This window comes from Cherax quadricarinatus, chromosome 36 (assembly GCF_038502225.1).
Source record: "Cherax quadricarinatus isolate ZL_2023a chromosome 36, ASM3850222v1, whole genome shotgun sequence".
In the NCBI taxonomy this organism is placed as follows: Eukaryota; Metazoa; Arthropoda; class Malacostraca; order Decapoda; family Parastacidae; genus Cherax; species Cherax quadricarinatus.
This window is the reverse complement of record NC_091327.1, coordinates 7,717,193-7,741,616: the sequence shown is the minus strand read 5'-3', so window position 1 is coordinate 7,741,616 and position 24,424 is coordinate 7,717,193. Positions and strand designations below refer to the sequence as shown.

General features: G+C 41.4%; 2 protein-coding genes across 4 annotated transcripts in view; one reads left to right on the top strand and one right to left on the bottom strand.

Annotated features, from left to right (window-relative positions):
• Positions 1 to 1,404: 1,404 nt before the first annotated feature.
• Positions 1,405 to 24,424, top strand: part of LOC128691316 (tRNA (uracil-5-)-methyltransferase homolog A) — a gene marked incomplete at its 5' end in the record, with an annotated part of 224,772 nt that continues 201,752 nt past the window's right edge. For all 3 annotated transcript variants that reach the window (XM_070091679.1, XM_070091680.1, XM_070091681.1), the window contains 2 exon segments: positions 1,405 to 1,566; positions 9,592 to 9,784. In XM_070091679.1, the coding sequence (XP_069947780.1) occupies positions 1,405 to 1,566; positions 9,592 to 9,784 (355 nt within the window).
• Positions 13,768 to 16,762, bottom strand: LOC128691431 (piggyBac transposable element-derived protein 3-like). Its single transcript, XM_053780303.2, has 3 exons — positions 16,662 to 16,762; positions 15,021 to 16,396; positions 13,768 to 13,825 (listed from the first exon to the last, which is right to left on the bottom strand). Exons 1-3 carry the CDS (start codon positions 16,665 to 16,667, stop codon positions 13,768 to 13,770), a joined length of 1,440 nt encoding a protein of 479 aa, XP_053636278.2. The 5' UTR covers positions 16,668 to 16,762.

Below are 24,424 nucleotides of genomic sequence, written 5' to 3'. Positions count from 1 at the left end.
CATCATGTACCTATTATATTCAGCATAACCACTACAGCACTATTATTCCCTTTATAAATCACTGACCATTATTGTTATCATTGCATCATGCATAAGACTGTCAAATCATATAAACTACAGAAAATTGGAGAGGAATCTCCCATACTCGCCTATTAGCGGGAAAACACAGCTATTCTGATGTAAACAAAGGCATGTTGAGTGTTGCCATCTATGGTTAGGTTTATTTATTTTTATTTTATTTCATTATTTATTTTTGTTTTGATTAATTTTTAAAAATCAATTTTACTCTCCAAACACTTGAACTTTTTAGGTAGGGACCCCTTTGCACTTGCACCATGTGCGCAGTCTTGGATGAGCCCCTGAACCCCTTGGACCGCGGGGCCCCCAAATGCGCGGGGCCCTAGGCAAATGCCTAGTTTGCCTATGCGGTAATCCGGCCCTGTACATATAACTGCATTTTTCAGTGCTGACATTGATTCGTGCTTATTTTCTTGGCATATTTAGCAAAACTAGTATTCCTCTTGGGCACCAGAGATGACAGTGATGAAAATCCCCAGTATTGTTTAATATACAGAATGAGGCACAAGATGCTTCCAGAAAGCATCTGTAAATATGGGTAACATTGGGGAAGGAGAGAAGATGTAACCTTACAAACACTCAACCCATAGGCTTGTCTTGGGTTAGAAGGAAAATTCTGTGCTGTTTAATATCTATATTTTGAACACACCTTGATGCTATGGAAACCAGTTAAGTGATTTTTAACACTTTACAGCATGTGGTATGAAGATTTTCCTGGGTCTAGTCGAAGGGGTAATAGTGTAAAGTATAATTATGACAACATTTATTGCCATATCTTGTGTGTATATTCTGGTGCATGGTAAGCTTATAATTATTTATAAGTGATAAAAATGCATGCTGAAGTGGGTTAGTCTGATGCTGCTGAGAATGTACAAAATTCTGTCATATTTTTTAAGGAATTTCAATTTTTGACAGTTTTACTTTTAGTCCGGTCTGACATTAACTACATTCTTTTACTTGATAATGTGCATCAATACTGTAGTGACATAACCTGCCACCAGACTGCTGCTCATCACTGTTTGCTGCAAACCAAACTCATCACATTTCCCTACATGCTAAATATGATATATATTGTTACATGAATGTATATTTGTGGGTCTGGTGTTAAATAACTTGAGCAATACACAATATACGTTGTGGTGTTTGTAATTACTTTGGGGACAGATATTTTTTCTTTGAAGCTTTGCTTTTCTTCCCTAAGACTTTATCACTTTTCAAGAACCATAGTGAAGTTTCTGATTATACCAGGAATCTGATTCAGAACTTAGGTGTTCTCCGTATATGAATTAATCAAATTGTAATGAAAGCATTTTCTTTCCTTACCAGCCTGCCAGTCCTGCTGAGGATCCACTTGTAAAGCACATGAAGAAAGAAGAGGTCAAAGCTAAAAAGAAACCAGAGACTGCTGACCCAGACAGTGGACTCAGCATTGCAGAGAAAGTTACAAAGAGTGTTACACCGTATGCTCATCTGCCATATGAAGAACAGGCAAGTGCCTTCACATTTTTGCCTTTATTTTATTGAACTTGTTTTGCAGAGCTTGAATCTGAAGCACAAGGGCTAATGGATAATGGAGTAAAGTTTGTATATCTGAGTGACCTATTATCTTCTGCTGTGTTGATAATAGATACTGTATATTTCTATCCATATGATGAAGTATTTTACTAAACAAGTATGCTCACAGGTGTGAGATTAAAAGATAAAGAATCTAACATAAAGTGGGAGTTGTCACAGTTGCTATTTGTAGATTTTGAAGAGTTGCAGAGGTTGGTAAACAAGTTTGGAAGGGTATGTAAAAGGAAGTTAAAAGTGAATATAGGAAAGAGCAAGGTGATGAACATAAAAAAAATTTAGGAAATGAAAGACTGGATATCATATTGGAGGGAGGGAGTATGGAGGAAGTGAATTTGTTGAGATATTTGGGAGTGAACTTGTCAGCAGATGGATCCATGAAAGATGAGGTAAACCATAGAATTGATGAGGGGAAAAAGACGAGTGGAGCATTGAGGAATCTGTGGAAGCAAAGAATGTTATCAATGGAAGTAAAGGGGAAATTTACAAGAGTATTGTGGCATCAGTGCTCTTTTCGTGGATTTGAAGCATGTGTGGTGAATGTTGCAACAAGAAACCTGAAGGCAATGGAGATGTCATATCTGTGGGCAATGTGCAGTGTGAATATCATGAAGAGATTCTGTAGCTTGAAGATTAGGAGGAGGTGCAGGATTACTAAAAGTATTCAGAGGGCTGAAGAGGGGTTGTTGAGGTAGTTTAGACATTCAAAGAGGTTGGAACAAAATATGACTTAAAGGGTGTATAAATATGTACTGGACAGAAAGTGGGGTAGGGGTTGTCCTAGGAAAGGTTGAAGTGTGTATGAGCAAGCTAAATAGGAGTAAATGGTTTATATGACTTGAAATGCTGTTGGAGTGCACGCAAAATAACATGAAGGGATTCAGGGAAAAAGGTTAGCCTGACTTAGAGTCCTGGAGATGGAAGTACAGTGCCTGCACTTTGAAGGAGGGGCAGAGATAGGTAGCAGTGTTTGAACTGTAGTATTGGCAGAGAGTTATGGTAAAAGCTTTTTTTTTTTTTTGGGTCACCCTTTGTTGGTCTGAAATGGCTGTGTTAAAAATCTCTGCTCAGTGCAATATCCTCTTTTTTTTTTCAATCTTATTTGCACAAGTAACCCCCCAAAAAGAAGAAACTTTTGCTTTCATTCACTCCATCACTGTCTTGCCTGAGGGGTGCCAATAATACAGTTCAAAACTGCAGGCCCTGTATTTCTCACCTTTAGGACTTAAGGTCAGCTAATTGGTTAGCCGGACTTGAGTCCTGGAGGAGGGAAGTACAATGCCTGCACTTTGAAGGAAGAAGTTTGGGGTATTGGCTGTTTGAAGGGACATCTAAATTGTCGTATCTGAGCGTGTCTGCAAAGATGGTGATTATGTATGAATGTTGGTGAAAGTGTTGAACGATGATGAAAGTTTTTTCTTTCTTTTTGGGTTTATTTTCTTTTTGGGTCACCCTGCCTTGGTGGGAAATGGCTGATATGTTTAAAAAAAAAAAATCAGATTTCCCTGAATATCATAATAAATGTTTCCTTGCTCACACTCCAATGGCATGTCAGGTCATACAAACCACTTTCCTCCTCTTACTCCTAAGTCTCTCACACACAAAAGCCTCCTTTACCCCCTCTCTCCAACCTTTCCTAGGATGACTCCTACCTCACCTTCCCTCCACTACAGATTTATACACCCTCAAAGTCATCCTATTTTGTTCATCTCTAAATGTCTGAACCACCTCAACAACCCCTTCTTCAGCCCTCTAGATAATACTTGTAATCTTGCTTCTCCTAACCTCCAAGCTATGAATGCTCTGCATAATATTCACACTACACACTGCCCCCAGACACATCTCCAACTGCCTCCACCCTCCTCCTTGCTGTAGCGTTCACAACCCATGCTTCACACCCATATAAGTGTGTTGGTATCACTGTACTCTCATACATTTTCCTTTTTGCTTCCATGGCTAATGTTGCTTATCTCCACAGACTCCTCAGTGCACCACTCATCTTTTTCTCCCTCTCATCAATTCTATGGTTCATGTCTTTCATAGACCCATCTGCTGATAAGTTCACTCCCAGATATCTGAATACATTCACTTCCATACTTCCTCCCTCCAGTCTGATGTCCAGTCTTTTGTTACCTAAATTTTTTATTACTCTCATCACCTTGCTCTTTACTATATTTTAGTTTTCTTTAGTATACCCTCCCAAATTCATATACCAACCTTCGCAAGTTCTTTTCATAATTTTCTAAAGCGCTGTGTCGTCGAGAAAAACCAACTGTGACACCTCCCATTTCATACCATATTAATTTGCTTACAATCCCACACCTCTTCCCAGTACCCTAGTGTTCATTGTTTTTACAACCCCATAGGTAAATGTGTTTAACAACTATGGTGACATCACTCATCCGTAAGCCTCACTATCCATTTAAAAACTGCTGTGTAAAGTAACCTACCACCTATTCTGTACATTTGTAATAACTTCCACTTTGCACCTTTGTCCACTATATCATATGCCTCTTCTAAATCTATAAATGGAATGAAAAATTCCTTACCCTTATCCAAGTATTGATAACTTACGTGAGGAGAGGCTGTAGTTGGTGGGCAGGGTTGACAGGTTGCCTGGTAGCTTAGTTAGGAGGCCTTGGGTACCCAGGCTGGAGGCTTAACCCCTTCACTCTCCAGAAAAAGAAAAAAGTCTGAAGTGATAAGAGAATCTTTTTCTGAAGGTAATGACACCAACAATAGGAAATTTGATAGAAAAGTTATGGTGTTACGCAAGCACAGAGTTGGTCTAGGTGCGATTTATGCATTGGCAATTTTGCCAATGCATAAATTGCTAGTATGAGTTTTATTCTATCAAATGAGCACAAGAAACCACCCAATCAACTATCAGAACTACTCTATAAAGTGCACAAAAGTCGGTAATTTGGTCAGTTTAAAAAAAAAAATAAAAACAAGAGTCCAGAATAAACACTGGTAATTTCAGGCACTAAAGCTACATTTCCTCTGTTCATTGTGTCCCCAGGCCTCTCCTATGTTACACTTTCCTTCCATTGTGAGTTCATCACAAAAAAAAAAAATGAAGATAAAATATAACCTTGAATGATTGGTCATGGTTTACTGCTTCCCAATAATTGAATTGTACTCGATAGAAACCCATAAAATAGACTGGGGGTGGAGGGGGTTTTATCTGTCCTTGGGAAAATCTTCAAAAATTAAATGTTTTCAGTACTTTGTGTTTGGTTCTGAAACCATTCAAAATAATCGCTATTTCAGTAACATGTCTTCCATTCTAGTACATCATCGATTTTCTGGACCTTTGATTCTAAAACTTTTCTGGATTACTGATTTTCCCACCTTTAGAGAGCGCAGTATTCCTCTGTCCTGGGGTTGAATAGGTGACGAACAGTGACATAAGTTCCTGCTCATAAATTTGTATGGTTCTGGACCATCAGTGTCCTGGAAAATCGATGCTGTACCTGTGTTAACTGATACCAAGAAACAGCCAAGAAAATCATAAAAACCACCCTAAAGAACTCAGTGTTGCTATTTTATATTGAACATGAGGTCAGAAGTTTGTTTTTCCCATCATGTACCATGGCTCTTGAATTTTTTTTTTATTCTGAACACACACTTTTTTTATACTGTGCACACCACACTGTATTTTTGTATGGTTTTTACAGTTTTATTCTTGGTTTCTTGGTCTCATTTGATAGAATGGAAGATATACTAAAGAAATAAAGGTGATTTTGATTGGTTTCAGGACTGAAATTAGCTTGAAATTGAGCTTAAAATAGCAGAAATGTTTGATTTTTGCTAATATTTAAGAGTAAACAAATCACTTCGCCCGTCTATTGCACGTCCAACTTGTGGGTCTAATATGCATTCACAAATGCACTGATATTATGTATACAGCAGACCCCCGACTTACGATATTAATTCGTTCCAGAAGGCTGTTCGGGTGTCGTTACCGAACGAATTTGTTCCCATAACGAATGTTGTAAATTAGATTAGTCCGTTTCAGACCCCCAAAAATATACAGTGGACCCCCGCATAGCGACCTTAATCCGTGCAAGAGGGCTGGTTGTTATGCGAAATGTTCGGTATGCGAATGAATTTTCCCCATAAGAAATAATGGAAATCAAATTAATCCGTGCAAGACACCCAAAAGTATGAAAAAAAAAATTTTTACCACATGAAATGTTAATTTTAATACACACAAACTGAAAAAGGCATGCACAATTACATGACACTTACTTTTATTGAAGATCTGGTGATGATTGATGGGATGGGAGGAGGGGAGAGAGTGTGTTAGTATTTAGAAGGGGAATCCCCTTCCATTAAGACTTGAGGTGTCAAGTCCTTTTCTGGGGTTACTTCCCTTCTTCTTTTAATGCCACTAGGACCAGCTTCAGAGTCACTGGACTTCTTTCGCACAACATATTTGTCCATAGTGGCCTGTACCTCTCGTTCCTTTATGACTTCCCTAAAGTGTTTCACAACATTGTCAGTGTACAGGTTGCCAACACGGCTTGCAATAGCTGTGTGAGGGTGATTTTCATCCATGAAGGTTTGCACTTCAAGCCACTTTGCACAGATTTCCTTAATCTTTGTAGTAGGCAACTTCTTCAATTTCTCTCTCCCCTCCTCTGAACCAGTTTCCTCAGGTCTGGCCTCTTGCTGTTGAAGTTGATCTATCAGCTCATCAGTGGTTAGTTCTTCATTGTCCTCCTCCACCAACTCTTCCACATCATCCCCACTAACCTCCAACCCTAAGGACTTTCCCAATGCCACAATGGATTCCTCAACTGGCATAATCCTCTCAGGGTTAGCCTCAAACCCTTCAAAATCCCTTTTGTCTACACATTCTGGCCACAGTTTCTTCCAAGCAGAGTTCAAGGTCTTCTTAGTCACTCCCTCCCAAGCCTTACCTATAAGGTTTACACAATTGAGGATATTAAAGTGATCTCTCCAAAAGTCTCTTAGAGTCAGTTGAGTTTCTGAGGTCACTACAAAGCACCTTTCAAACAGAGCTTTTGTGTACAGTTTTTTTTGAAGTTTGCAATAACCTGCTGGTCCATGGGCTGCAGGAGAGGAGTGGTATTAGGAGGCAAAAACTTCACCTTAATGAATTTCATGTCCCCATAAAGTCGCTCTGCCACGTCTGTAGGATGACCAGGGGCATTGTCTAACACCAGGAGGCACTTAAGTTCTAATTTCTTTTCAGTTAGGTAATCTTTCACATTGGGGGCAAATGCATGGTGTAACCAGTCATAGAAAAAGTCCCTAGTGACCCATGCCTTACTGTTTGCCCTCCACAGCACACACAAATTCTCCTTGAGGACATTCTTTTGCCTGAACGGTCTGGGAGTTTGAGTGATACACTAATAAAGGCTTCACTTTGCAATCACCAGTAGCATTGGAACACATCAACAAAGTAAGCCTGTCTTTCATAGGCTTATGTCCTGGGAGTGCCTTTTCCTCCTGAGTAATGTAGGTCCTGCTTGGCATTTTCTTCCAAAACAGGCCTGTTTCATCACAATTAAACACTTGTTCAGGTTTCAGTCCTTCACTTTCTATGTACTCCTTGAATTCCTGCACACTTGTTCAACCTTTGGACGAAGACCTACTTCGACTAGTGGATGGTACCACTATGACCCCGCCTCCACCTGCTTCACGTCACCTCACTACAGTATATAAGCCACATCTACGGCCCTATGCTGTACATTCTACAAGATTGATGGACTGAACACATCGACTCCAGGTTGAGGGACTGATTACCTCATTCTCCTCCTCTCCTTACGCCTTCCTCTTTGTATTGGACTGATGAAGCCACTGTGTGGCGAAATGTTTCCTGAATAAAGATTCCCATATGCTGCATAAGTGTCTCAATCTTCAACTTGTCGGTTTTTCAAACCATTCATCACAACTGTCAGACACTGCAGCATCATGGGATCTTGTTACAAAGAATTCTTCAACACTTGTTCAACCTTTGGACGAAGACCTACTTCGACTAGTGGATGGTACCACTATGACCCCGCCTCCACCTGCTTCACGTCACCTCACTACAGTATATAAGCCACGTCTACGGCCCTATGCTGTACATTCTACAAGATTGATGGACTGAACACATCGACTCCAGGTTGAGGGACTGATTACCTCATTCTCCTCCTCTCCTTACGCCTTCCTCTTTGTATTGGACTGATGAAGCCACTGTGTGGTGAAACGTTTCCTGAATAAAGATTCCCATATGCTGCATAAGTGTCTCAATCTTCAACATATTTTTCAGCTGCTTTGTGGTCCGAACTGGCAGCCTCACCATGCCTTATCACACTATGTATGCCACTACGCTTCTTAAATCTCTCAAACCAACCTTTGCTGGCCTTAAATTCACTCGCATCATCACTAGTTGCAGGCATTTTTTTAATTAAATCCTCATGCAACTTCCTAGCCTTTTCGCTTATGATCGCTTGAGAGACGCTATCTCCTGCTAGCTGTTTTTCATTTATCCACATCAATAAGAGTCTCTCAACATCTTCCATCACTTGCGATCTCTGTTTCGAAAACACAGTTAAACCTTTGGCAAGAACAGCTTCCTTGATTGCCTTTCTGTTGCCCACAATAGTAGAGATGGTTGATTTGGGTTTCTTGTACAACCTGACCAGGTCGGCGACACGCACTCCACTTTCATACTTATCAATGATCTCTTTCTTCATCTCTATTGGAATTCTCACCCTTATTGCTGTAGGGTTGGAACTAGAAGCTTTCTTGGGGCCCATGGTCACTTATTTTCCAGATAAAGCACCAAAAACACTGTAATAATACAAAATATTCCGATTGTATGCTTGGATGTTACCGCGGAGGCTGGCTGGTAAACAATGCCACCGGCGGAACATATGAGGCTGGCTCAGGCCGCACATTGGACGCGTCTCGGACGAAGGGCGGTGAGCGGGTTTTTGGGCGGTATGCGAGGCAAAATTTTTGCCATCAAAGCAACCGGTATGCGGATTGTACGGTATGCGATGCGTACGGTATGCGGGGGTCCACTGTACTTACAAAACCACTCGCAAAAATACACTTTCATAATTGTTCGAGTTGGGAGCTGATCGTAAGTCGGGGGTCCACTGTATATTTATTACAATATTGCTTAACAGTAAATCTTGTGTGTGTGTGTGTGTGTGTGTGTGTGTGTGTGAATAAAAATTCAAAATGGAATTCATGTTTGAAGGCTGGGAACGTAACTAATGAACATAGGAAATGTTATTTTAGTGCCATGAATGCCTGCATTGTTTATTTTGGATCCTAGTTTGAAATTTGTGTGAAACTGGCCAAATTACCAACTTTTGATTATTGTGTAGTTGAAATAGATTGAGCAGTTTTTTATACTCAGTTGATAAAATGAAAGACATTCTAGTGAAATAGCTAAGAATTTGGTCAACTGAAACAATGTAATTGACCTAAAATAGGACTGAAGGTGGGCAAAATTGCCAATGTTTAAATATCGCTGATACAGCCAAACTCACGATAGTATAATTTTGTCAGTTTTCCATCAAGTTTCATACTTTTTGCTTTATTACTTCCAGAAAAAGATTATCTACCATTTCATAAGATTTTTCTTTTTAAATTATTGGACACAGCAATTCTCAGATCATTAGACAATGAAAGGGTTAAAAATATATATGAAATTAGATATGAGGTAGTTTTGGAAAATAGTAAGAGTTCCGAACACTCTCTAATGAGTGATTTTCAGGAAAACTTGAACATTTAAGTGGGGGCTCTACTGTATTAAAAACACTTGTTTCTTTGGGCAGAGGGCAAGAGCGTGCTTTTCATTAATCTAACATGAAATATTGTAACAGTAAAGAAAGAATTTAATGGAATACAGGAATGAATTAAAATTGAGGACTTAAGTTTTTCTGTTTTTAATTTTCTAAACTTTTACAGCTCAAGATGAAGCAGAAAGAAGCTCTACATGTCATGAGGAAATTTGGAACTGAATTAGCTCGTATCAACCCAGAACTTGTTGACTGGGTTCACTGGCAGAAGTTACGACGACAAGGGCAGGTGTGTGAAGTGGATGAAATTGTCCCTTCACCAGTTACACATGGTTATCGCAACAAGTGCGAGTTTACAATAGGTAAGGCACTTCTAACATCTGTAAATACTTTCCTAAATTGCTTGATAAATATAGCTTTTTTATTACTCTTATGTGAAAGTGAGAGAATATTTGATACATTTCTTTGTATATTTCTAAATAAAGTAATAAGGATGGCATCAAGCAGTCCGACTGGTCAAGAACTAATGCTTGAAGATAATTGTAACATGACACCTCTACCACATGAACATCTTTGAATATTTTCACTAAGCATTACATGATTTTTGTTTATCTCATTGCCTAACTTCCACAAAGAGAACTCGGATCAGGTGGTAGAGCTTGGGAAAGACGCAAGATCAGTAAATTAGGACTCTGTGGAGACAGAGAACTTTGTCCTTGGAGGCAAAGAGGGGAATGTATTAGAGTATAGTTTTACCAATGCTCTTACATGGTGTGAAGCATGGGTGATGAATGTTGCAGCGAGGAGAAGGCTGGAGGCAGTGGAGATGTCATGTCTGAGGGCAATGTGTGGTGTGAATGTAATGCAGAGAATTCGTAGTTTGGAAGTTAGGAGGAGGTGCGGGATTACCAAAAGTGTTGTCCAGAGGGCTGAGGAAGGGTTGTTGAGGTGGTTTGGACATATAGAGAGAATGGAGCGAAACAGAATGACTTCATGAGTGTATCAGTCTGTAGTGGAAGGAAGGCGGGGTAGGGGTCGGCCTAGGAAAGGTTGGAGAGAGGGGGTAAAGGAGGTTTTGTGTGCGAGGGGCTTGGACTTCCACCAGGCATGCGTGAGCGTGTTTGATAGGAGTGAATGGAGACAAATGGTTTTTAATACTTGACGTGCTGTTGGAGTGTGAGCAAAGTAACATTTATGAAGGGATTCAGGGAAACCGGCAGGCCGGAGTTGAGTCCTGGAGATGGGAAGTACAGTGTCTACACTCTGAAGGAGGGGTGTTAATGTTGTAGTTTAAAAACTGTAGTGTAAAGCACCCTTCTGGCAAGACATTGATGGAGTGAATGATGGTGAAAGTTTTTCTTTTTCGGGCCACCCTGCCTTGGTGGGAATCGGCCAGTGTGATAATAAATTAAAAAAAAATTAATGTAGGTAGTCAGAACATTTGCAGATACTATGTGAACAAATATGTGCCTATATGGCAGAGCTTGATGGAGTAATCACAACAGAAAAATGTGCCAACATGCTGAGAAAAGGAAAGTGTTGCTTTGACAAAGAGTGCAGATATTTCCACTCAGTGATGTGTAAAGCCTCAACACAGTCCAGAGAATGTTATGACCTGAGCTGCTGCCCAGACCACCATGTAAAAGGAACTAGGCACTGCAGAGAAAGCAGAGGAAGGGAAAATGAACAGCAGTCTTTTTTAGACTTAGAGAAATGTTTGGACCAAAGAAAGGGACAAAAAGGAGTAATGGTACAGAGAGGATGGATAGTGCAGCACAGTGGGACATGCCAAACCAGGCATCAGCTCATCAGGGCCGAATGAACAATCAATTGCGAAGTCAGTACTGGAGAAACCAGGGGTATGTACACCAAGGGCCATACCAGGTAGTACATCACCAGTGGTACTAACAAAACACAAAGAAAAACAAAACATCCCAAATGGTATTTCCAGCTTAATATTTGCAAATATTCAAAGTCTGAAATCAAATAAAAATGACGAAGCTAGTTATGTCAGTGGGCTCCTATCAGAAGCGAATGCCATATTTGGAGCATTTACAGAAACACATGTAAGGGATGTTTTGGATGGAGAGATAAAGATAGAAAACTATAACGTGTATAGATGTGATAGAATTAATAGGTCACAGGGAGGAGTAGGACTCTGTGTAAAGGATACTTTCTGTTGCACAGAAGTGCTGAACTCTACGAAGGATATAGTAGAAATTCTAGGCATTAAAGTTGAAAATAGGAATTTGGTAATTATCCTAGTATACAAACCACTATCAGCAACTGCTGAGGAATTCACAGATCAGTTAAGGAAGATAGATAGCTATTTGGATAGACTAGAAAATACCACACCAAATATTTTACTCCTTGGAGATTTTAATCCTCTCATATAAAATGGAAGACGGCGTAACATCACGTTATACCAGAAATATCTCTGGGAAGCACCCTGGCTCAACAGGCACATACAAGGGAGCTAATGAGGCTTTGTGAAAAGTACCCATTGAACCAACAGATAATTGATCCCACTAGGAATGAAAATACCCTGGATTTGATATTCACAAACAATGAGGAACTAATCAGAGACATAACAGTTACAAAAACAATATACTATGATCACAACATCATAGAAGTTCAAACTAGTATTAACCCAGGGTTAGGGAACTGCATCACTAATATTAGAGATGGGATGTTCAGTAAGTTTAATTTTAACAACCATAGAATTGACTGGGGAAAAATAAACCATGAGCTATCAGACATATCGTGGAAATCAGACATGAGCGTCCTAAATCTCCACCAGTGCCTAGAGAAGCTGAATACAGAAGCATACAAGGTATGTATGAAGCACGTACCATTGAGGAAACCCAGAAGATCGGATATAGAGAGAGCGTAGGAAATGGTACAGAAGAAGAAAACAGGTTACTGAATTGCTTAAAAACACAAATATGCTACAACAGATGAAAGACAGACTTAGCTGAGAGATCACTGAATTAGATCAAAAACTTAGAATGTCATACCTAATAGAAGAAGTACAAAGAGAACAAAGGGCCATATAGGATATTGCAAGAAACCCAAAATATTTTTATTCTTATGCAGAATCCAAGCTAAGAACTACCTGTGGAATTGGACTATTATTGAGAGGAGATTTATACTGACAAACAGGAAATGAGTGAAATCCCAAAAGAAAAGTAAGAGTCAGTGTTCAGTAACCCACTAAATGACAGCAAGGTAGAAAATGCAGAAATATTATTCACTCCAGCAGAATGCCGCACAGACCAACTGACTGACATTAGTACAAATCCCATAGAATTCTAAAAAGAAATAGACAAAATGCCCACTCACTCAGCACCTAGACCAGATTCATGGAATGCTCTATTTATAAAGTGCAAAGTACCATTACCACGAGCCTTCAGTATTCTTTGGAGAAAGAGCTTAGATCTAGGTGAAATACCAGAGGCCTTAAAAAGTGCAGACATAGCTCCTTTGCACAAGAGAGGTTAGAGCTCTTAATAAAAATTTCAGACCATTAGCCCTAACTTCTCGCATCATAAAAATCTTCGAAAAAGTGATGAGACAGCAGATTACAAAGTTCATGGACCAGCACAATCACCATGACCTGAACCAGCATGGTTTTAGAGCAGGACGATCATGCCTGTGACAGCTGCTGAACTATTATGACAGAATTGCAGATGAATTGGAAGATGATTTACACAGATTTATACAGATTTTGCAAAGGCTTTGACAGATACGATCATGGAGTGATAGCGCGCAAAGTGAGGGCCAGGGGCATTACAGGGAAGGTAGGCAGATGGATATTTAGGTTCCTAACAAACAACACAAAAAGTAGTAGTGAACAGGACAAGATCCAGCATCAGTGAGGTCAAAAGCTCAGTGCCCCAAGGCACTGTCCTGGCACCTCTTCTGTTTCTCATCCTCATAGCAGTTATAGATAAAAACACCTGGCACACTTTTGTATCATCATTTGCAGATGACACAAAAATAAGCATGAGGACACTGAAAAACTGCAGGAAGACATAAACAGGGTTTTCCAGTGGGCAGTGGAGAACAACATGATGCTCAATGCTGATAAGTTCCAGCTGCTTAGGTATGGAAAGAATGAAGAACTCAAAAGGAACACTATATACAAAACTCAAGAAGGTCGCCAAATAGAACGAAAGGAATGGGTAAAGGACCTGGGAATAATTATGTCGGCTGACCTTTCTTTTAAAGATCATAACAAGACAAAGCTTATGACAGCCAGGAAGATGACAGATTGGATATTGAGAACTTTCAAAACAGGGAAAATAATGCTGATGGTGACACTCTTCAAATTGCTAGTGCTCCCTCACTTGGAATATTGCTCAGTGCTGATGGCCCTGCTCAAAGCAGGAGAAATATCAGACCTGGAACAAATACAGCTCACATTGAGCTAGTAAAACATATAAATTATTTGTAACACCTTCAGGCCTTGAACATGTACTCATTGGAGTGGAGGAGAGAGAGAGATACATAATATATACAGTGGTACCTTGACTTACGAGTTTCGTTCGTTCCGTGACCGAGCTCGTAACTCAATTTGCTTGTATATCAAATCAGTTTTCCTCACTGAAGTTAATTGAAATACTATTAATCCATTTCAGCCCCCCAAAAAGATCACCCCAGTTTTTTTGTTATGTGTTTTTAACCCTTCATCGCGCAAGGGGTCCGAAAATTTGAAATTCGAACTGAACTCCCTATGGTGGATAGAGTAACTCAATACAAGGTCACTGATCCCATATAAATTGATTTCTGATGGTTAGTTTTCGAGCAATTGCCAATCTCCGAAGACCGAAAATATTAGGCTGCTCCCGACAAAGGGATTAAAAAATTTTATGTTGCAAACTTGCAATTGTTAATAAAACACACCAAAACAATTTTTTAAATTTAATATACAAACAGACAATATAAAAAACATAAATGGAACTTGTATCAAAACATTTTTTAATTGTTACAAAAATATAAAAAGGAAGCAAATATCAACAATGCCAAATTGCAAAGTGATGCAAGTTTCAATCCCTATATTCCTGAGATTCATTTGGAAGGCCAATGATTCTATATTGCTAAATGGCAAGATGGAAGTCTGAGAAACAATTTCTATCAGTCTTTATGCACAGATTTACTTTGCATACACTACACACGAATGACGATGTTACCGTTTTCTTCGAGTTGCTGCAATACTTGCAAGTAAACGGCCTTTGCCCTGCCATTGGGAAGTGCATTAGACTAATGTCTTTCCTAACACTGTCATCAGGCATTTCTGTACGTTTTCCCCTCCCAGGTTTCACTATGCCAACACCATTGGAAGTACATGGTGAATTAGTTGGTGAAGGTCTTGGAGTTGTTCTTAGGATGCTCCCTCTAAGGTTTTGTCCTTTAGACCTTGCAATTTCAGAGATACAATTCCTGAAATACTTCAGTTGCATACACTTTTGCTTTATTGCTCGAGAATCACGGCAATAAAGCAGCCATGCATTCACAACAGCAAGATCAAGAATATAGGCAAATAGCCGCATGTACCAACGTTTTGATTTCATTGGTGTTTTGTAGAGATGCACCAACATGTTGCTTTTGTCAATACCTCCCATGTTTGCATTATAGTTCTTGATGACTGCAGGGCACGATATTTGCTCTTTCCTCTTTGTACCCTTGTTATATCTGTCAACAAGACTCAGAGGCTCGACCCCAATATCAGTTGTCACTAAAGTCACAACTTTGGTGTCCTTCCATCTTACAACAAGGACACCATCATTGTTGTTGAAGCAAAAATTGCCCCTGACCACACTGTTCCTTTCCATTTGTTTGATAGGCACCAGATCTGGCTTACCACATCTATTGTCACGTACTGTTCCAGTGTATCTGCAGTTATACTTATCTCTTAGTAGCTTGACCAAAGGTATACTTGAAAAGAAATTGTCAGCATAGATTGCTGATGTGTTTGTCTTGTTCATAGTTTGTGCAAGTACCAGAACAATCTTTGTACTTATTGGAAGTTTAGATTCTTCCTGTGGCAGCTGTATGGGATGTGTGTCAAAAGTTGTTGTGCCTTGATACATGAGTATATCATGTATGAGTCCATCTTGACTTGCACGACAAAAAAGTTTGAAACCCCACTTATCTGGTTTTGTTTTGATGTACTGCCTTAGGTTTCCAGCAGTTTTACCCTTGAAACCAACCATGACTTCATCAATAGATTGCTTGGGTGTAGCTGGAATTTTCAAGCAAGCATTAGTTAGTTCAGTGTAAAGAGGCCTTACTTTGTAGAATCTGTCATTATCCTTTTTTGTGTTGTCATTGAAATGAATATGACTTCTAAGGTACCTAAACCTCTTAGACGCCATGCTATCTACAACCTGTGAAATCCTGAAAGCAGCTTTCCAATAGTCTTCGAGGGATGGTAGTGGAACAATACCCATGAACAACAAAATACCTATGAACCTCAAGATCTCTTCAGAATCTGTTGAAAAAGTACTATTTACGTCTTTTTGCCTTGCATACAAATTTGTTTGATATGCTATGTTATCTATCATGGCTGGAGTAACGAACATACGAAAATACTCATATGGAGACCTAATTGCAAGAGGCTTTTCATGTTCATATGCCGGCAAAGGATCATTTTCAATGTCGTCTACGGTCCACTCAGATGAAACTTGAAGAGCAATATTCTCATGGATCTCTTCCTCATCCGGGTATTCCTCAATCCTAAAAGTTTTCTTTTTCCTCATTACTTTCTGCTTTTTGGCTGGCCTTTCTTTCCTTTCTTCCTCCTCATCATCACTTGACATCTCTGCATCCTGTGCATCCGGTGGCAAGTATTCATCACCACTATCCAGCAATTCTGGTTCGTCTACCTCTGGTTCCGAGTCACTGTCTTCAGAAACGCAGACATACCTCGACCTGCTGGTCGACTGCTCCCCATAAAACAGCCTCTCATGGAACTGGAAGGACAATAGAAACCTCCTGTATAAATCCAGACCACTACAGAGTTCATATATGCAATTGAAAATTTTTTATAAATATTTATTTGACTATAATTGGACATTCCCGGAAACTCGCGCAAGACCGAAAGAATTCGGACTAAAATGCTTGCACTTTTTTCAACTGCATGCTACACTCATATTATGCTTCACACGGACTTTAGGTATATATCAAAATATGCCTAAACTATTCATGTAAGCACTAAACACAACAATCAGTACTTACCGACATTGTAGAATGTATAATCCAAGAGTAGATTAGTAAGGGTGGAGGGAAAAATGCGTGTGTGTTCGAAGCCAAGCCGCCAGTGTTTATATTTTGATCTCTCAACCAATGGGAAGGCGGCAGAAGCAAACTGTACTTAGCTGAAGAGACTCGGGGAAGGCTTGTGATTGGTTGGAACTAAAGAACGGGAAGCTGGCCGCGCGGGGCACGAAGTATGACACGCGCCAAAAACACGTAATCAATACCGAATTTTTTCGGCCAAGATTGACAAAGGGTTAAATAAATGTGTATTTATAAAAAGAAATTATTTTTGCCTTTTTTGCCAGGTCTCTGCAATGTTTTAGAAATGCTGGAGTATATATGACATCGGTTACAAGTTCGGAAGGTGATCCCTACACCGCAACAGTGTAGGAATTGCTGGCGATTTGGCCACCCAGCAAAATATTGCAGATCTATAGCCGAATGCTCAGTCTGTGGTGCCAATGACCATTCTAATACATCTTGCAGTCTACCTCCCTCTTGCCTTAATTGTCATGAGGCTCACCCTTCGTACTCTCGCTGTTGTTAGGTCTACTTAAATGAGCTGGAAATTCATTGCCTCAAAGAGGCAGAAGGTCTCCCTTATGCTATGGCAGTTTCTCATCTCTGCCTCCAAGGGAGAGTACCCCGTGTTTCTTATTCTCGTGTTTCAAAACGTCCCCCTACTTCTGGGGTCCCATCTTCTGCAGCCTCCCCTGCGGTTGCCAGTCCCATAATCACTCCTGTATCTAATTCTTTTGCTGTCCTGGGCTTAGACGTCCCTACTTCAACACCTCAGTCTGTCCTCACTTCTTTGTGTTCTCCCTCACAAACCCCGCTATCGACAAGACCTCGTCCGACACCTCCTCCCAGTCGTCCCTCTACTTCTCAAGAGGTCCAACAAATCTCCTTTAACCCCTCCTTCCCTTCATCCACCTCCACATTTTACCTTCCCGGTCTCTGTACCTAGGTCTTCCCCTTTCACTGGCTCCGTTACAAGTGTACAAGTGTGGAGGTTCATCCTCCTCCTCGTACTGTGCCTTCCTCCCCTGTCCCCTCCCAAGTTTCTTCCTCTTCTGCCTCTTCTGCCCCCTCCCACACTTCTCCAGTTCCCTCCACAGTTTTGCCCTCCCCCCCCACCTTGGTACAGTCCATTACAGCTCCGATCTTTACTCAAACTCTTCCTCCTTCCGTCTCCAGTATTGTCTCCCATACGACTTCTCTGAACTCCGAAACACTTGAAGCAATCTCTGAATATATTGCAGAGACCAAACCATCAATGGACACTGATCCACCCTCTGTTCCTTCTCTTTCCTCTTCTCCATCTGCGCAACTCCTTTCTTCACAACGCACCATTCCTTCGCTACTTGAACGTTTTCCTTTGCCACCGCATGTGGACTTTTCTAACCCTTCTAGTCTCTAGGTACCCTTACCTGCGGATTTCAGGTATCTTTATCGTTGCCAATCATGGCCTATTTACAGTGGAATATTCGCAGCCTCGGGTAATTGGGGTGAGCTTCAGATGTTGCTCTCCCAGTTTTCCCCTGTTGGTGTTTCCTTACAGGAACCAAAATTACGCTCTGCCGTTATCTATCCCATCTCAGGCTATAATTTATTGTATTCTTCAGATCCTTTTCCTGATGGGACCTTTAATGAAAGTGCCCTTCTTCTATGCACTGATATTCCGTACCATCAGCTATTTGTTCGTACTTCGCTGCATTACACAGGAGCCCGTATCCACTTCCATAGGTGGTATACACTCTGTTCTTTGTATCTCTCTCCTTCTCGGGCATTATCTATCCCGGATATTGCCTTTCTTGTTTCGTCATTACCGCCACCACTTCTGTTACTTGGCGATTTTAATGCCCATCATTTCCTCTGGGGGGGGGGGGGGAGTCTCACTGTGATTCCCGTGGCATTCAGTTAGAGGCTTTTCTTGTTACCCACCCTCTCCATGTTTTAAATACAGGTACTCGCACCCATTTTGATCCTCGGACTCGTACTCTCTCTTGCATCAATCTCTCAGTCTGCTCTTCCTCCACCGCATTAGACTTCACCTGGTCTATTCTCCTGGATTTACATGACAGCGATCATTTCCCAATCATTCTTACTTCCCCTTCATATTCACCACCTCTTCGTAACCCACGCTGGCAATTTGATCAGGCAAATTGGAACCTTTACTCACAACTGTTTTTATTGAGGTTCCTTCTTCGTCCTCCATTGATGAGCTTTTACACCTCTTCTCGTCCTCTGTTTTAACCACAGCTTCTCATTCTATACCCCAAACTTCGGGCAGGCATTCTCAGAAATGTGTGCCTTGGTGGTCTCCTGCTTGTGCTCGTGCAGTACGTTTGAAACGTGTTGCGTGGGGCAGGTACCGGTACAATAGAACCACGGAGAGACTTCTTGATTTTAAGCAGAAGCGTGCGATCACTCGCCGTGTCATCCGTGATGCTAAACGCACTTGCTGGCGAGATTGTCTCCACCATCACCTCAGCTTCCTCTCTGAGTGCAGTCTGGAAAAAAGTACGAAAACTGAGTGGTAAATATTCTCCTGACCCGGCTCCTGTTCTGCGGGTTGCCGGTGTTGATATAGCAAACCCACTAGATGTTGCCAATGAAATTGGCAATCATCTGGTCCGTATTTCTCAGGGACTCCATCTATGCCCCTCGTTTCTTTGCTCAAAGTCTGCCAGAGAGTTAGCACCCTTGAACTTTTCTTCTCTCAGAGAAGAACAGTATAATGTGCCTTTTACACTTCAGGAACTGGAGGCAACACTCTCAGCTTGCCGATCATCGGCAGCTGGGCCCAACGACATTCATATTCGTATGCTACAACATTTACATCAGTCAGCCCTTGCAGTCCTATTATGCCTTTTCAATCTTGCTTGGTCACAAGGAGTTCTTCCACAGCTGTGGAAATCTGCCATTGTTCTCCCTTTCCGCAAACCGGGTGCTACGGGACATTATGCCTCCCACTATCGTCCCATTGCTCTTACTAGTGCAGTTTGCAAAGTGATGGAATGCCTGGTAAATAGACGTTTAGTGTGGTATTTAGAGAGACAACAGTCTCTCCACTCGTCAATATGGCTTTCGTTAGGGCCGTTCTACCATAGACCCCTTACTACACTTGGATGCATATGTGCGTAATGCCTTTGCGAATAACCACTCAGTTATTGCCATATTTTTTGACCTTGAGAAGGCATATGACACAACTTTATTTTGGTATAATATTTTTTTTTTTTTTATTATCACACTGGCCGATTCCCACCAAGGCAGGGTGGCCCGAAAAAGAAAAACTTTCACCATCATTCACTCCATCACTGTCTTGCCAGAAGGGTGCTTTACACTACAGTTTTTAAACTGCAACATTAACACCCCTCCTTCAGAGTGCAGGCACTGTACTTCCCATCTCCAGGACTCAAGTCCGGCCTGCCGGTTTCCCTGAACCCCTTCATAAATGTTACTTTGCTCACACTCCAACAGCACGTCAAGTATTAAAAACCATTTGTCTCCATTCACTCCTATCAAACACGCTCACGCATACCTGCTGGAAGTCCAAGCCCCTCGCACACAAAACCTCCTTTACCCCCTCTCTCCAACCTTTCCTAGGCCGACCCCTACCCCGCCTTCCTTCCACTACAGACTGATACACTCTTGAAGTCATTCTGTTTCACTCCATTCTCTCTACATGTCCGAACCACCTCAACAACCCTTCCTCAGCCCTCTGGACAACAGTTTTGGTAATCCCACACCTCCTCCTAACTTCCAAACTACGAATTCTCTGCATTATATTCACGCCACACATTGCCCTCAGACATGACATCTCCACTGCCTCCAGCCTTCTCCTCGCTGCAACATTCATCACCCATGCTTCACACCCATATAAGAGCGTTGGTAAAACTATACTCTCATACATTCCCCTCTTTGCCTCCAAGGACAAAGTTCTTTGTCTCCACAGACTCCTAAGTGCACCACTCACTCTTTTTCCCTCATCAATTCTATGATTCACCTCATCTTTCATAGACCCATCCGCTGACACGTCCACTCCCAAATATCTGAATACATTCACCTCCTCCATACTCTCTCCCTCCAATCTGATATTCAATCTTTCATCACCTAATCTTTTTGTTATCCTCATAACCTTACTCTTTCCTGTATTCACCTTTAATTTTCTTCTTTTGCACACCCTACCAAATTCATCCACCAATCTCTGCAACTTCTCTTCAGAATCTCCCAAGAGCACAGTGTCATCAGCAAAGAGCAGCTGTGACAACTCCCACTTTGTGTGTGATTCTTTATCTTTTAACTCCACGCCTCTTGTCAAGACCCTCGCATTTACTTCTCTTACAACCCCATCTATAAATATATTAAACAACCACAGTGACATCACACATCCTTGTCTAAGGCCTACTTTTACTGGGAAATAATTTCCCTCTTTCCTACATACTCTAACTTGAGCCTCACTATCCCCGTAAAAACTCTTCACTGCTTTCAGTAACCTACCTCCTACACCATACACTTGCAACATCTGCCACATTGCCCTCCTATCCACCCTGTCATACGCCTTTTCCAAATCCATAAATGCCACAAAGACCTCTTTAACCTTATCTAAATACTGTTCACTTCTATGTTTCACTGTAATAATATTGGTATATAATATTGGTATAATATTGGTATAATATTTTGGCCCAAGCCCACGTCTTAGGCCTTCGAGGCAATCTACCATCCTTCCTTAAGAACTTTTTAACTGACAGACATTTCCGTGTTCGGGTTAATAATGTGCTCTCCTCGGACTTTATCCAAGCTGAAGGTGTCCCCCAGGGATGTGTTCTGAGCACAACACTTTTTCTCCTTGCTATAAATGATTTGGCCTCTAGTCTTCCATCCAATATTTGGTCATCACTCTATGTTGATGACTTCACTATTGCCTGTGCAGGCACTGACTGTCACCTCATTACAGTTTCTCTCCAGCATGCGGTCGACCATGTTTCCAATTGGGCCACCACACATGGGTTTAAATTTTCCAGTACCAAAACTCACCAAATTACTTTCACTAGACTCTGTCATCTCCGATCATCCTTTATACCTCTATGGCACCCGTATCCCTGAACGTGATGCAGTCAGGTTTCTAGGCCTCCTCTTTGACCATAGGTTATCCTGGAAACCTCACATTACCTCTCTGAAGACAACTTGTCACAGCCGGCTGAACCTTCTTAAAACCCTTGCTCATCTTTCATGGGGAGCTGATCGTCGAACTGTCCTTCACCTACATTCCACCCTCATTTTGTCGAAACTTGACTATGGTGACCAGATCTATTCAGCTGCCTCTCCTGCTACTCTATCTAGCCTCAACCCTATTCATCATCAAGGATTACGTTTATGCCTTGGTGCTTTTCGCTCTTCCCTTGTTGAGAGCCTTTATGCAGAAGCGAACGTTCCATCCTTATCCGATTGCCGTGATGCCCATTGCCTTTGCTACTATGTACTCTCTCATGATCTCCGCAATCCTTCCATTTATAGAATGGTCACTGATATTAGTAGACATTCTTTGTTTGTTCGCCGCCCCTGTTTGCTCCGTCCCATCTCTCTTTGCCTACATTCGCTCTTGTCTTCTCTTCAATTTCCACCGTTCTATGTTCATGTAGCATCTCACTTTTCCCTACCCCCCTGGGAAGTTCCAGCTGTTTGAGTCTGTTCTTTCTCACTCCCTTGCTCGAAAGCCCAACTGACTACAGTAGCTTCTCGCTATCTTTTTCTTGACCACTTCCACTCTCACTCATGCCATTGCAGTGTACAAAAACGGCTTTAAGTCTTCTGACGGCGTAGGATTCGCAGCAGTGTTTCCGGACAGCATCGTACGAGGGCATTTACTATCTTCGGCTAGTATCTTTACTGCTGAATTGTATGCCATTCTTGCAGCACTTATCCGTATTGCATCTATGCCTGTGTCATCATTTGTGGTTGTCTCAGACTCCCTTAGTGCTTTACAGGCTATACAGAAATTTGATACACCTCACCCCTTAGTCCTCTGTATCCAACTTTGGCTACGCTGCATCTCTACCAAGCATAAAGATATTGTTTTTTGTTGGGTCCCTGGTCATGTTGATGTACAGGGCAATGAACAGGCACACACTGCTGCACGGTCAGCAGTACATGACCTACCAGTTTCATATAGAGGTGTTTTGCTGCAATAGCTACCCACCTTCACACCCGTTGGCAACAACTTTGGTCTACTCTACTCAGTAACAAACTTCAGTCTATTGAACCGAGTATAGGTTACTGGCCGACTTCTTGTCACCAGTGCCGAGGCTGGGAGACTACTCTCTCCTGTCTCCGCATTGGCCATACTCGTCTTACTCATGGATATCTCATGGAGAGGCGCCCTGCTCCTCAGTGAGAATTGTCAGGTTCCATTATCGGTCAGCCACATTCTGTTAGACTGCCCACTTTATCAACGAGCACACAGAATTTACCTCCAACGTCGTCTTCGCTCCGTGGCTCTTTCTTTACCTTCCCTTCTCGCTGATGGACCCACCTTTCATCCGGACTCTCTCATTGACTTTTTGACAACAACTGACTTACTTCACAAACTCTGATGATACCTTCAGCCCTTTCTTCCTCGATCTCTTGCTACCCTCTACCCCCGCACTATCCCCTGCCCCGCTGTTTTCTGTAACCTACTGATCGCCCCTTCCCCCTTCTGCCGCCCAATACCCTCGCTTCCTTTCCTACTCTGCAGCGCTGTATAGCCCTTGTGGCTTAGCACTTCTTTTTGATTATTATTATAATAATAATAATAATAATAATAAACTGGATGATGGTGAGGCACCAAAACTCTGCTGGCTGTTAGGGCATGCTGTGGGCATCTTCCTGGGTATCAGCCTGGAGGAAGTGCAACGGAAAAGCTTACAAGACAAAAGATCTGTTCCTGATCTGATCAGTCAGGTTTTGATGGCTTTTTGTTTATTATTTCTTTGGGTTGCTAACAGCAACATCCAGGTTCGTGTGCAGGAAGTCTGTCCTTAGACCAGTTTATGAGGTTAAGAACTCTTGAAACCAGTCACACCTGTCATTAATCAATCAGAATGCACAAAAAAAAAATCAAAATATTTAACAAAAATTCTTTTCACAAGAAGTATTTCAGATATGGCAATCATATTGCCTTTTACTGATCAAAAAATAGTGTTAACATTCATTTTTTTTAACACGTTGCCCATCTCCCACTGAGACAGGGTGACCCAGAAAGAAAGAAAAACCCAAAAAGAAAGAAGAAACTTTCATCATCGTTCAACACTTTCAAGAACATAAGAATGGAGGAACACTGCAGGCCTACTGGCCCATGCGAGGCAGGCCCTCATGAAAACGACCTCTACCTAAAGCTACCCAAGAAATAACTCCCGTACACAATGACACCATTCAAACCCAGCCCCTCCCACTCTTATATTTGTCCAGTCTCTTCTTAAAGCTACCCAAGGTCCTAGCCTCTATCACCCCACTGGGAAGACTGTTCCACGCATCTACAACTCTGTTAGAAAAACAATACTTACCTATGTCCTTTCTAAATCTAAATTTATCCAACTTAAATCCATTATTTCTGGCTCTTACCTGGTTCGACACCCTCAGTACTTTATTAATATCTCCCTTGTTTATGCCCGTCATCCACTTATACACTTCAATGATATCTCCCCTCATTCTACGCCTCTCCAAAGAGTGGAGATTCAAGGCTTTTTAAGTCTATCTTC